Raw genomic sequence first — 13,348 nt, forward strand, 5'->3', positions numbered from 1 at the left:
TTGGCTCTCTGCAGAAAAGAGAGCCCAAATAACCACAGCAAAGGCATGTGGGGAGGTTCTGTTCGAATTATGCAAGGAAGCTGGCTAAATTTGGTCATTTTCTAAGCTTCCCACAATGAAAACAGCAACTATAAATGTGAGAAAACGTCTCAGGACATAACTCCATATTATAGTACTGATTTGGTTCCCTTTTTGAGATGCTGAAGATGTCATCAAAAAGGAGCCTACATTACTTATAATCTTCCATAGAGCTTGGCTTCACATCATTCATCTTAAGAAAATCCCAAAACTTCAAAATGCATTAATCCCCAGTGAGCTGGATCTTCGTAATATATTCATTCTTAGTGTTTTGGCAAAGTAGCACCATGTCACTAGCTTAATTGGTGGCAGGTTATTTTCCAGTTGTCAAATGATCTTTTCCTACTTAGGAGTCAGAAATAAAAATACTCACTCATAAAGGAACTGAATAATTTGGAACACGAACAACATAAGTATTTATTTGAAAAACATTTTCCATTTAAGTAAAATGGCAAATCAGTTATAGTAGGCTTCTTACTACTAATTCTAATTTGCACTCACAGTTATTTTTATTCATCATATTCAATGATATTACTACAGAAAACTATTTCACAAACTATTTAGGAAAAAATATATACAGTCTCTCCAATAGAAAGTTAATTAAAAAAACAAATCCAGGCAATATAAAGCTAAGATATGAAACAAGCTGGCATTTATAAACACAATAAATAAATATGTACAAAAGAGTCTGTGCCAACAATGGACAAAGAAAAGCTTCATAACGGCAGGGAACAATGATAAGAATACAAAGTATCTCAGGACACTAGACTAAGACTAACACAATGTAGTTAAAAAAAGAGGAAAAAGAAGAAGAAGAAGAAGAAAAAAAACCCCAGGGAATCTGAATTGCTATTATTCTCAAGGTTAAGGTGAACTGAATTTTGGCTCCATAGCTAAATTCCTGCAATTCTTTTTTGAGGGAAACCAATGAAGGTGAGAAGCCCATGCTTGGAACTGGGGTAGAATTTGGCTCAGTCTTTTAAATCCATCTGTAAATGTTTTTATTCAGCTGTTGTTTCTTCATTTCTCCTTACCTGATTACTGGAAATTTCGAAAGTGGAGTTGACACTGTTGTCAGTGATAAAAAAAAGAAAATATTTTCCCAGGTCTGAATGAACAGGAGTAGAAATGAAGGCCATTTTGGAAGCTATCTCTTAAATACTATTAACTAAATATGAGTAGAAATCTTTGGGTAGAAATCTCACAGTAGAACGCTAATGAAATTCTCTCATGAATCTCTAAGGCTTGGGGGAAAGTATATGAAGATTCAGTAACGACTTAAGACTAATTTTCGTCTACATGTAACCTCTGCCAGAATAAGCAGCCTGTTAATAATACACCTATAGAAAAGGATTTGGCTCTACTGTAGCAAATCTTAATGACCTTGAGGTTTACTATCCTTTCCTACTATATACACTCCTCCCTTGTGAAAGTCAAGCGGGGTAACGCTCATGTCTCCCAGGCCTGGTCCAGGCTGCTGCAAAATGAAATGGCAATAAAAACCCACCATCATATTATCTTATCATCCATTTAAGTCTGGCAAATAGTTTATGACTGGAGATCAGCAAAAGGTGAGAGACCCCCCTGGATGCTGCATAGCCTGAGAGCTCTCCTAGGTCTCAGACTGAGAGCCACCTCCTTTTTGCACAGAGAGAAAGGCCCCCAGGTGCTCAGTTCTGGCTTCTGTCTTTAAGCAGACTGGCGCTTCCTTATCTTCTCATCATGTGGGCTAGTGTCTCCTAGAACCTGATGCTTCCCAGATAACCCAGAGCAAATGTAAAAGTACAACATGTATTGAGATCAATTTCTAAGGACCTAGATACAACTCCATCAATTAAGAATAATTTAAATGTCATCTCCAACACATTCACTAGGAAGCAGATCACTTAGGGTAGTTTGAAAATTAGGTAACCTGCTTAATATGCATGCCTTGTACGCAGAAACCTAATTTATTTATCTATCTTGCCAGACCTCCTCTGGCTCTTATAATCAGAGGACTGGTGTACAAATGGTTTTTAGACTAATAATTGCAGACCAACATGTTTATAAATTATTTTGACTATGACAAGTCACCCATATGTCTCAGTTTATATTCTTTGGAACAAAACACTTGAAAAGGAAGTAAGAGGCTTTCCAATTGTGCAAATGGAAATGTCTTAAAGTCCCTAGAGCAAGGACAGGACCATAGAATCTCAATGATTGTATTTTCTAAAAGGGAGAGACTATTATACAGTGTATATATAGTATGCCTGATGGAACTCCTCGTTCCTCCCATGAGTCTATGGGCTCAACAGATAGAAGAGGAACAAAACCAGAAGTCTAAGGGATTCATTCTTCAACAAGTAGTGGGAAGTCCACACTAATGGAATCTCAACATTACACTTTACTCAAATGTATGGGATTAAATTCTAATTAATGATGATGCTTAAACCTTGTGTCTTGAGTAGGATAAGTGAAATAGTAGAAATTTACAGGGCCTCATATTCACTGGGTCAAAATTTTAGAAATTCTTTCTCAAGCACATTAATGTTTTGAAGGTAAAACACTTGGTATAATAAGAACAAATTCCTTTCTAATCGTTGGGTCAGGCATTAAGCATTTTTTTGTATCTGTGGTTGAAAATTTATGGAAAGAGGAAATGTTATTGCATTCATAGAAACTGGCACTGAGAAGGAACTTGAGGGCATCCAAATAGTTGTGACTATTTTACACTATTTGTCCATTTGTCCACAAATGGACTATTTGTCCATTTTACTTTACTTTACTTTACTATCCATACGCTTTTTATTGTTGAGAAAGATGATGCAGCAAATGGCTATATCTAAAACCTAATAGTGGGGCGTGAATGAGCTCTAAGCTATGCTTGTCCCTCGCTCTGCCCCTCCTTTGTCCACTGACTTTAATGTCCCCCACTCTCCCTGAGTTCTGATTAGTCCAATCCAATTATATATTTTAAAAAATCATATCCCCTGTGGCTACTGGGACATGTTGCTCTCAGTACTAAAGTTTTAGTGATGATCAAAACTCCCCCATGGAAGAAATACACTGAAAAGACAGATTTTTTTATATTTCACAAAAGCCTTCTTAACAAAGTACATTCCTCATACACGTACACACAGTTATCTAGGTCACAGCACATTCACATGTGCTAGTCACGGTTTTCCCTGCTTGCAGAGCTTCATGTCTCCGTAGACAGATTCTTCTGTTATATACTAAACACATTAAAATTTTGTGCTGTGGCTGAAGGTGTCTGACATGATAATATTTTTATAGAAGTTGTCTGAATGAGCATTGCAATAACCCTTGACCTTGTCAATGACCTGGTGGACAGGGATGATTGATGTTTGTTCTCCATCAGCATGGGTCAATTTTGACGAGGATTTGTCCACGAAAGCATTGTCTGCAAGAAATGATACCATAAATTAGACTGCGAGATGAGGTGACATGCCTAAGGGCCACCAAACTGGACACTATTTTGCACATTACAGAAGTACACAAAGGAAATGAAGGCCTGTTCTTTCTTAGGTTAGGTAATAGGCAGCACTAACATTTCATGCTTTTCATCTTCAAAGTGCATTCCTATGCATGAATGAATGTTAATTTGCCTTCTAGTAATGTATGTTGGAATTTGTTTCAAGAAATGTTCCTGTAAAGTGGCATTTTTCAAAGAGTCAGTGAATAGAATAATCAGAAAATTGCCACAAAAATATAATGTGGCAAGTAACTCAAAATAAGCAGAGACAGATTATATGGCAAATAAACTAAAAGTTGCCAAAACATCTATGAAAGAAATGTTTGATGTCTAAGATAGGATTTCAAAATAATACAGGGTGAGGGAAATGGGTAGGTGGCCATGAGTTGACAGGTACAAGGGGACTTATTACACTATCCTCTCTACTTTTTATGTATGTTTACCACTCTTCATAATAAAAATTTTTATAAAATATAATATAAAAGATGTTGGAGAACAAAGTGAATGAAAATAAACATGAAAGTGTATTTTGGACTCATTTTCCCATCTTTTTTAACTTATAAAATGATTGGAATACAGAAAAAGGCATCTTTTATTAATTATTTTTAAATTATAACAATTAAAATTATCAGAAGTATTTTAAGTCTGTGTTTTTATTATCTATGCTACATTCTCAGAATGATGTTATTGTTGATGGTAATAATATCAGAGCAACTGATGGTAATAAAGGACTGTTAAATACATTTCTGTTCTGAATTTCTCAATTTTATTTATTTATTTATTTTTAAGTTTTAATTTTAATTCCAGTTAATTAATACACAGTGTAATATTAGTTTCAGGTGTAAAATTTAGTGATTCAATGCTCAATATCATGTATTTAAGTATTATTTCCCTAGACCCAAAACCTTTCTAAAATTATTTCAGATAGTAGTCTGAAACTCACATCAGCCCTATTATCTTTACAAATATATACGACTGTCTTCATGTACCCTATGAATATCTTGTAAGTATCGACTCTCTTCCCCTTCCCAACACATTTTGGTGAAAAATTTTACCCTAAAATTAACCACAGGGATCTCACACCAATGAAGGAACAAATGTGACCTTCTACAAAGTATTCAGTTCCCTACATTGTATATTCTCTATTTACTGTGGAAGAGGCAAAAACTCTATCATGAAAAATTGCTTCTAGGAATCATGGCTCCAAATTTGGAATGTTCATTTCAGGCATTTTTATGTTTTGAGTAAGTTGCCCCCAGCATGTTGCATAACATGAAAAATCCATCAGTAATTGGTAAAAGCCATCATTGCTGTATCTGCTGTCTTTGGAAATGACTCAAACTGTTCAACTACTGTCTTCTGTTGAAGGAGACACTAAATAAAATGAAGGCTAAAAGAGGAAATGGTGTGTCCACCCCATACTAAAGGAAGAAAGAGAGAATAGATGGCTCATGGGAAGAATGGCAGACTGAAGCATGGCAGAAGGATTACATCTCAGAACTGGTGAGGAAAGCCTCAGGGAGTCATTTTAGAAAGTCCCCCTCCCCATTTAGCTCTCAGCAAGCTGACTGATTCTGTGCTTCCTTCAGTTCACATATTCACTAGCCATTGGTTTTCTATTGGGGATTTTTCTATTAATTTAAACATCAGTAACAAATAATTTGTGCTTGATGTTTTTAGAAAAACCATACATCCTCAGAGAAGCTTCAAGGATACACTCATTCTGCTTCATTGACAACTTCCAATGGCATGTGCCTTTGAGAGATTTTTGACCAGCTCCTTTCCAAATATGTGATCCAATTTTCTGGGTCTTCATAGTCAATAAAGTAGAATTGTGAGCAAGGGCTGTATTTCAACATGTATGCTATTCCCAGTCCTCTGGTTAGACATTATATCATTAACAATAGAGATTTTGATTACAGCAGCAAGTTTGAAAACCAGGGGCTAGGGAAATGAACTATTATTTGACCTATGCTGAAATATCAAGCAGGTAAAAATCTTCAAAAAGCAGGCTTGGAATTGACAATTTCTCTATTATGACTTCTATGAATGTACCATGACATAGCCAGTAATTCATAAGAGGAGTAGAAAAGAATTTCACTCTTTTCTATAACAAACTTCTCAAGTACTGCTTTTTTTTTTCCATTATTTTACCTGATATGTGACCCATTAACTCCAGAGCATGGTACATTTCCTAGAAGGAGCAGTTTGCAGACACCCCATGCAGAGAAGAACCAGCACAGCACACAACCATTTGAAATTTCAGAAATTCCAGCTCAATGCAGGAATGTCATTGTGCTAGCTGAGAAGTATTGTAAAGAACAAGCAATTTTGCTGGTGCGGCAAGAGTCTTAGTTTAATCCATGCAAATATCCTTTTATTACCTTGCAAAAAATTCATGCATTCAAAAAAGTAAGAAAAGTTTACCTGAATGATCCACTTTTGCTGAAGGAATGCTCTTAGAAGACATTATCTACACCATAAACATATGAATTTCTAGATCAATTCCAAGAAATAAACCAACTAGATATCCATGATGATATGCAATGACTTTTTGCATACTCCAAGGGACCCAAGTATACCAGCCGTCACACTGAGAACTGGCGAGGTAGCTAAAGGCCATTTGTACATCAGTTGATTGGAAACCATAAATTACTATGTCACAGAAGTAATGTCATATAGCTGACTTATGCTAGTTGACAAGAACTCATTTAACGCCAAGGGTTTTGTTATGGGAAACAGAAACACAATAATGCATTCCTTAAAAAAAAAAATACACAACACTTTGAAATAGCAAAGTTTTTCATTGGCACTTCTATTTTTGTATTTCCTTTTATCTTTTGGTCAGTTTTCCCCATGATCCCTAATATGCCTAAATATTTCATTAAGACTTCCAAAATGCCCGCTGTTCCAAATAATCTACTTTGTTATCTTCTTTCCCCTTTCGATAATGGCATTTTTCTGGCTAGCTATTCTCAGCTATGTTAAGAGGAAAACAATTTAGTTGGTCTAATCCCTATTCATTTACAACTGATGTATAATGCACTGTTTGCATTTTAGAAGGGCAGGCAAAATGAGTATTGTTTTATAAATGGGATTGTTTTAATTTCTCTTTCCGCCACTTCATTATTAGTGTATAGAAATGCAACAGATTCTAGTATATTAATTTTGTATCCTATAACTTTACTGAATTCATTTATCACTTCTAGTTGTCTTATGGTGGAGTCTTTAGGGTTTTCTAAATACAGTATCATGTCATCTGCAAATAGTGAACGTTTTACTTCTTCCTTACCAACGCAGATGCCTTTTCTTTTTATTGTCTGATTGCTATGGCTAGGTCTTCCAAAACTATGTTGATTAAAAGTGGTGAGAGTAGACATCCTTGTCTTGTTCCTGATCTTAGAGAAAAAGCTCTCAATTTTCACCACTGAGTATGATGTTACCTGTGGGTTTTCTCATATATGACCTTTATTATGTTGAAGTATGTTCCCTCTAAAACCTACTTTGTTTTTATCATGAATGAATGTTGTATCTTGTCAAATGCTTTTTCTGCCTCTATGAAGATGATCATATAAGTAACCAGTTTTATGGCTGATTAAATAAAGTGAAAAATTCATTCCTTATAAATAAAAGATATTTTGTGCCAGGGAACTAGGTAGAATAATCTATCTCAGACTATACACCTGTCAGAAATTTTCTTACACTGGTGTTTAAAGAAGGGATAACAGACCTCTTAATTTTAGGCAGAACTGTTTGTGTACAGGACTCAGAGGCTGCATCTTATAATGGAAGAGAGTCCACAGTTTTTATTTGATTCTTGTGAATGTCCTCTACTCCAAGAAATTTTTACAACTGCTATCCTAAGCTGCTCTAAATTTTCAGATCTTTAATTTTGTAATTAACAAACTCTCTAAACACTCAAACATTTTTCCATAGTGCTACCTTGAATCTCAGGCAGTGGCCATTCCAGTGGCAAGTTACAGACTGTGGTGTAAGCAGGGACATGTAAAACAATTCAAATGTACATAATGGTCATTTGAAGTTCAAATGTTTGCAAAATGGACATTTACAGATATACACTTCCTATTTGCAGAAAGCCAAATATGAATCTCTTCAGTGTCATTCACCTCTGCTTATGTTTAATAACTAAACAAATTCAAAATTAAGTTATTTCCATTATCCTTTTAGAAGCATCTCTAATTAGGAAAGTGCTGGTGCTAAGTGTTGACAGCTGTTTGCTTGAAGTATAATTAGTATTTCAAAATAGCAATTCTGGTTTTTTCCTTTGAAGTTATTAAAAGATTGCAAATTTCCACACCATTCACTGGCTATCAAGTACTGCAAAAGAATCTTTATCTCCGCATTGTCTTCAGGATTGTTCATGCACATGCTCAGTGTCAGAACCTGTGGTCATTGCAAATATCATGACAATCCAGAAGATGAACAAAGACATGTTTCTCACCATCTTGTACCACTTTCCAAATATGATGCTCTCTATTTTATCACATTTAATCAGTGATTTAAAGAGCAATTGGCAATAACACTTTCAATGGTTAAGGACTTAAGTCTTAAATGTAATATATCCTGGATGGTGTTTCTACCTATTCCCATGTCAACTTGTCAATTAACTTTCACAATAAGTTATAAAACCTGAAATACGCAGTATTATGAATAATTGCAACTCAGTTTCTATATTTTTAAAATAAAAACATAACTTTTTAAATACCATATTTTTGAAAAGACAACAAAGGTTTGAATCAAATGAAGTTACAATAATATTCAGAGCTAATAATATTATGGCTATGTAGATTCAATTTTGGTTATAAAACTTAAAAAAAGAAAGACAAAACATTCACAAAAGTGCCGGATAAGGTCGGTCTTCAAATAGATTTTGATTTTCATAAATCTAACATAAACACCCTAAAAGGCACTGTTATCTATCAAGCTTCATGATATGCCAATTGTAATAAAAAGATGATGAGAAATGGACCAGAGAACATCTTTACCACCGTCAGAATGACTCACCAGTGTGGCTATTCCTCTTGAAGTAAGTGGTAGAGCTGGATTTGGATTTGGATGTAAGGTATGTTGAGTTGGACCCAATGGAGCTTGAGGACAAAGATTTTCCTAGATTATCAGAACTTTTCTTGATGATATTGGTAGCTGTCTTGCTCCAGTCTGAAAGAAATAACATCTCTCCATGAATGTGTTTTGGGGAGCATATGGTCTACTGTGAAGAATCAACACCACATTATTTAATTTATCCAAAGCATTCAATTCTGTATATGCTAACAACGGCTCAGAGAAGAGACTGGCATATAAACTGAAGAAGTAAATTTCAAACTCTGACCTGTTGCACATATTGTTTAAAATCCTACTTCAATTTTGTAAGGGTGAGAGGTAATCACAGCCAAAAAAAGTAATACTATTCAAGTATTTTTTTTTTATAACGAGAAAAATGTCTTTGCCTAAAAATGTGATTGAGGGCCTCAAAAACGTGGAAAGAAGCACATCGTATGGTGGAACCTCTGGATACCTGAGTTGTTAAATTAGACACAAAATCTTGGACAACTCACTTCACCTGGCTGGAATTCATGCTTCTCAGTGGAATAGAGGGGTTAGGCCCAGAGTCCTCAGACCGCTTGCAGTCCTAATATTCAAAGACTCCAACTAAGCGTCTTCATGTGCACCACCTTTACAATTCGCTACCATTGGGACTGGCTGCTCTGACAATGGAAGACCAGAGGAGGAAGGTTTTTGACTACTCTTAGGTATAAAAACCAATTACCAACATGCCACTTTACCTGAGTTGTCTGCTAACCGAAATCTACCACAGCAGAGATGCCGCCTCCACTGTTTCTGAACATTCTCCTTCATAGCACAGTGGAAAATAAATATAAATAAGCCTGGAACAAAAGAAAATATAAACATTTAAGCCAATAGACACATTTTTAAAGATAAATCTTGTGAAACACATGGATTCATTTTAAGTTTTTTTTTTTTTTTAATGTCTGAGTCACTAAGGAACTAGAATAATTACACATATCTGATTCTGTCTTTGCCTGTTCTGTTCAGCAATTGTTATGACTTGGCCCAAAGGTTAAGCTGAAATGGGCAATTTTCAATTTAAGAGGCCTTTAATACTTCCCCTATGTTTGTTTTAAAATTCTGTGAAAGCATCACAAAAATCATAGAAAAAAAGAGAAAACTGAAAGTATCTATAAGCTCTGTTGCAGTTTGTGTATTCTAAGCTATTTTATGTGTACATATTATTGTAAATTTGGGCCATAGAAAAATAGTATTTTTGCACAACAAAAATGGCCAAAAATCAGCAAATTCATCTGGCTCTACCTGGACTGTTTTAGTTTCTCAACATTTTTAAAAAAATTTTATTTATTTGAGCAAGAGAGCGAGTACCCGAGCGAGTGAGAGAGAGCACAACCATGAGGGGGAGAGGGAGAAGGGGAGAGAATTTCAAGCAGACTCTGTGCTGAGCGCAGAGCCCAACAAGGGGCTTGAACTCTCAACTCTGAGATCATGACCTGAGCCGAAACCAAGGGTCGGACGCTTAACCAACGATGCCACCCAGGTGCACCCTGCCTTTCTATATTTTCTATGGCTACACTCCAGTAGGTGCTCATTTTCTCCAGCCTTGTGCTATGAGTGCCATATGCTAATTTTTACATTTGTCCCCATTCGCTTCTCTTCCCGCCACCACCACCACTTACAGGACATCTTCATTGGCTGTATCTCTACTTAGCAGCATCTCAAACCCCTCATGTTCCAGATAGACACCCTCTTCATCACTACCCTCAAACCAACATCTCACCTCAAGCTCATTCCTGCCCAATACCATGTCAAAGGCTCTTCTTTCAAATCTTTCCATAACTGCTTCCTATCTGTCACTCAGGTGTTAGATCAACTGTTAACTCCTCAAAGAGGCCATAACCAACTGTTTATTTCATTTTACTTCTATGTTTTGGCTCTAGTCACACCCTTGCACACTAATCAGTACCTGATATCCTTGTATTCCTCATTTATTCATTTATTTGTTTGCTTGGTTGTCTTTTGCTAGTAGATCATAAGCTCCAAGAGCACAGGGATGTTTGTCACTCAATGCTGCACTGGCTGGCCATGCCCAGAAGGATACCGGAAACTAAGCAGGAGCTCCATGAATGTTGAATGAATGACTAAGAAGCGTGATTAACTGCTCATCTATTTACATGAGTTAACTGAATACTTATATGTACACTCTAACGTGTTAACTGGATTTGGGGGTGGGGACGAGTAAGAGTAGAACACAAATGAAGGAGCCACAGAATATAATGAAAATATATTTAAGGCAAAAGTTTCTAAAAAGTACGCAACCTAGTTGCCAAAGTACTACCTTAGTGATATACCACAGTAACCAGAATACCTACATAAGGGAGGGTCTTTTAGAGGACATAGAGCTTAAAGTGAACCTGAAGAAAGCTTTGGGTAGGGAGGCAAAAGAAGTTCCCCAAAAGGGTAATCCATTCAGTGACTACTCAGCACTATTAAGCAGGAGGAACCCTTGTTTTAGGAGCTGGATATTCACACGCAAACAAGGTAGATGATCACTGCTTTCATGAGGCGATGGGTCTAGCATGGAAAGATGTAAAAGTAAAAAATATTATAGTACATTTAAGGGACATTAAGACTTTAAGACTTATCTGTTCTTTTCAAACATGGAGTACTCATCAAGAAAAGTGTAAATTACGTTGTAGCCTATACAACTGGAAAAGTGGGGAAAAGTATTGAGAGTACTCTCTTTTGATGTGTGTAGTTAAACTTGGAAAATATGTCTATGGTTATTCTTGTATGTTTTTATGTTTCAATATCTTAACGCAAAATGGCCCAGAATTCTATTCCAGAATAAATTGCATTATGAACTATTAGAAAAGGAACATGCTGGATTGCTACAGGATGGGCCCTGATTTCAGTGAAGGACCCTGACTGATTCTCCTCCTCTGGGATTGACCTCTTTGATCATCAATGAGTGCCCGACACTCAGGAGGTGCTCTATAAATTCCTATTACTATCCCTGGTCACTGATTTCAATAGGTAGCTAGCCTATTAAAAAGTTCCTGGGAAATACAAATGCATTCATCTCTAAGAGGTATAAATAAACCATACAATGACCTAGGTGAAGTAATACTGGTCATCGGTAATGTTACCAATTTATTCTTTTTATGATTACATCATCTATATATCTTTTATTTATTATTTTATTACTGATATTTTATTCTTAATAATTAGTAAAGGAAATACATCCTAGTGACCTAGTTATTTGTCCAAAATGATAACAGATTTCAATCATTCAGAAAACAAACGAACACACACATATACAGCTCGTGAGGACCTGTGCTGTGGGCAGGAGGGTGGCAGCTCCATTGGGCAGGGGGAGCCAGAGAGAGGAGACCTGCTTGCAGACCTGCCTGGCTCAGGCATGACAAGTCTCAGAGTAGGGGGTAAGATTTTCTTCCACACCCCAAACCCTCAGAGTCAGCACCTGCAGGCTGACCCACCTTCCCAGGGAGTAGGGAGTAGACATCACTGGGTTCGGACCTCACCCTCACACTGACTGACTAAATCTGATTGCTTGTCAAAACCTTCCCACACCTACAACCCCAATTCCCTATGCCGTTTGCTGATACAGATAATCCCTTTAATAGGTAAACATGCCTTTCAGTAGCACTGGTAGTGTGAGTAACCAAGATATATAAATAATTTGAATTGGTTAACAGAGTCTTTGAAGTTTCTACAAGGGGGTGGCAGTTTCTGAGGAAAGGGAGCAGGGGACATGAAAGCCTAAGGTCAACACAAGCCACAGATGAAGGGGGCTGCTGTTTGAGGGAACAGAGCCCCTGCCTTGGGTTTTTGTGAACTGGGGCAGAATTTGCAGGGTTTGTTCTTGGAGGTATTTTTGTCAGATAGCTGAAAACCCAGGTAACCATGTGTTCTTAAGCCACTGTTTCACAAAAATTATTAAATATTAGGGCTAGGAGAGATTACAAACTTCAATTAGAAACTTTCCTCCCCAGATGTCACTCAGTATAGGGCCTCACACTGAGCAAATGATTTCCTTTTAGTTCAGGGCAGAAGGTGAAAGTTGCCAGATGTTGCTTCCTTTGTGTTGCACTCAGCAATTTTTATGCATGTCCTATCTACTCGAGGAAAAAAAAAACTTTAGGGGTTATGTCTGGTGTCTTGAGGACACTGGGAGGGAACTAGTTCTTGGATTCACTTTGTCACCCTTGCTGGGATGCTAAGATGGGCATTACTTTGAGGATCTGATGCTGACCACAGTCACGAGGAGAAGGTTAAAGATAAAACTGACTTAATAAAACAATTTTTTAGATTGTGCAGTGCTGTTCTAAATTATAATTGCACAGCATTAGATGATATTGCCTATATTTAAGCATCTGCATGTGCCAGTAAATCTACAGGCATCCAGTAAGTTCAAGAGACGCTGGAATGTAAATTAGATTCAAAATCTGAACATCTCTTCTAAACTGCTGTGATTGCAGTCATTGAAATTGCCCCCCCCCCCACGAACTGCAATGCTATGAAACAAAATTAAATGATAGGCACGAGAAATTAGAATTCTTAGGAGTTAATATATTTTTAAATGCCAAGGTATTTAAAAATACCTGATTCTTTAGCCATGAGATACATTTCCATTTTAAATCAGAATAGGATACTCATATTTTACTATTCATAGTAACTAGTCCTTTCCATGTGAATTAAATTAGTCTGGCAATAGATACTGTACCA

At 36.6% G+C, this 13,348-nt stretch overlaps 1 protein-coding gene across 5 annotated transcripts in view; it reads right to left on the reverse strand.

Moving 5' to 3' along the window:
• Positions 1 to 265: 265 nt before the first annotated feature.
• Positions 266 to 13,348, reverse strand: part of ADGRG6 (adhesion G protein-coupled receptor G6) — a 135,869-nt gene continuing 122,786 nt past the window's right edge. For 2 of the 5 annotated variants that reach the window (XM_027602633.1, XM_027602631.1), the window contains 4 exons: positions 9,355 to 9,456; positions 8,576 to 8,728; positions 5,978 to 6,023; positions 3,309 to 3,478 (listed from right to left, as the gene is read on the reverse strand). In XM_027602633.1, the coding sequence (XP_027458434.1) occupies positions 6,010 to 6,023; positions 8,576 to 8,728; positions 9,355 to 9,456 (269 nt within the window). In that variant the 3' untranslated portion in view covers positions 3,309 to 3,478; positions 5,978 to 6,009. Of the gene's footprint in view, positions 3,479 to 5,977; positions 6,024 to 8,575; positions 8,729 to 9,354; positions 9,457 to 13,348 lie in introns of all 5 variants that reach the window. The other 3 variants (XM_027602630.1, XM_027602629.1, XM_027602632.1) reach the window with 2 other exon arrangements.

Source organism: Zalophus californianus, chromosome 7, assembly GCF_009762305.2.
Source record: "Zalophus californianus isolate mZalCal1 chromosome 7, mZalCal1.pri.v2, whole genome shotgun sequence".
NCBI lineage: Eukaryota > Metazoa > Chordata > Mammalia > Carnivora > Otariidae > Zalophus > Zalophus californianus.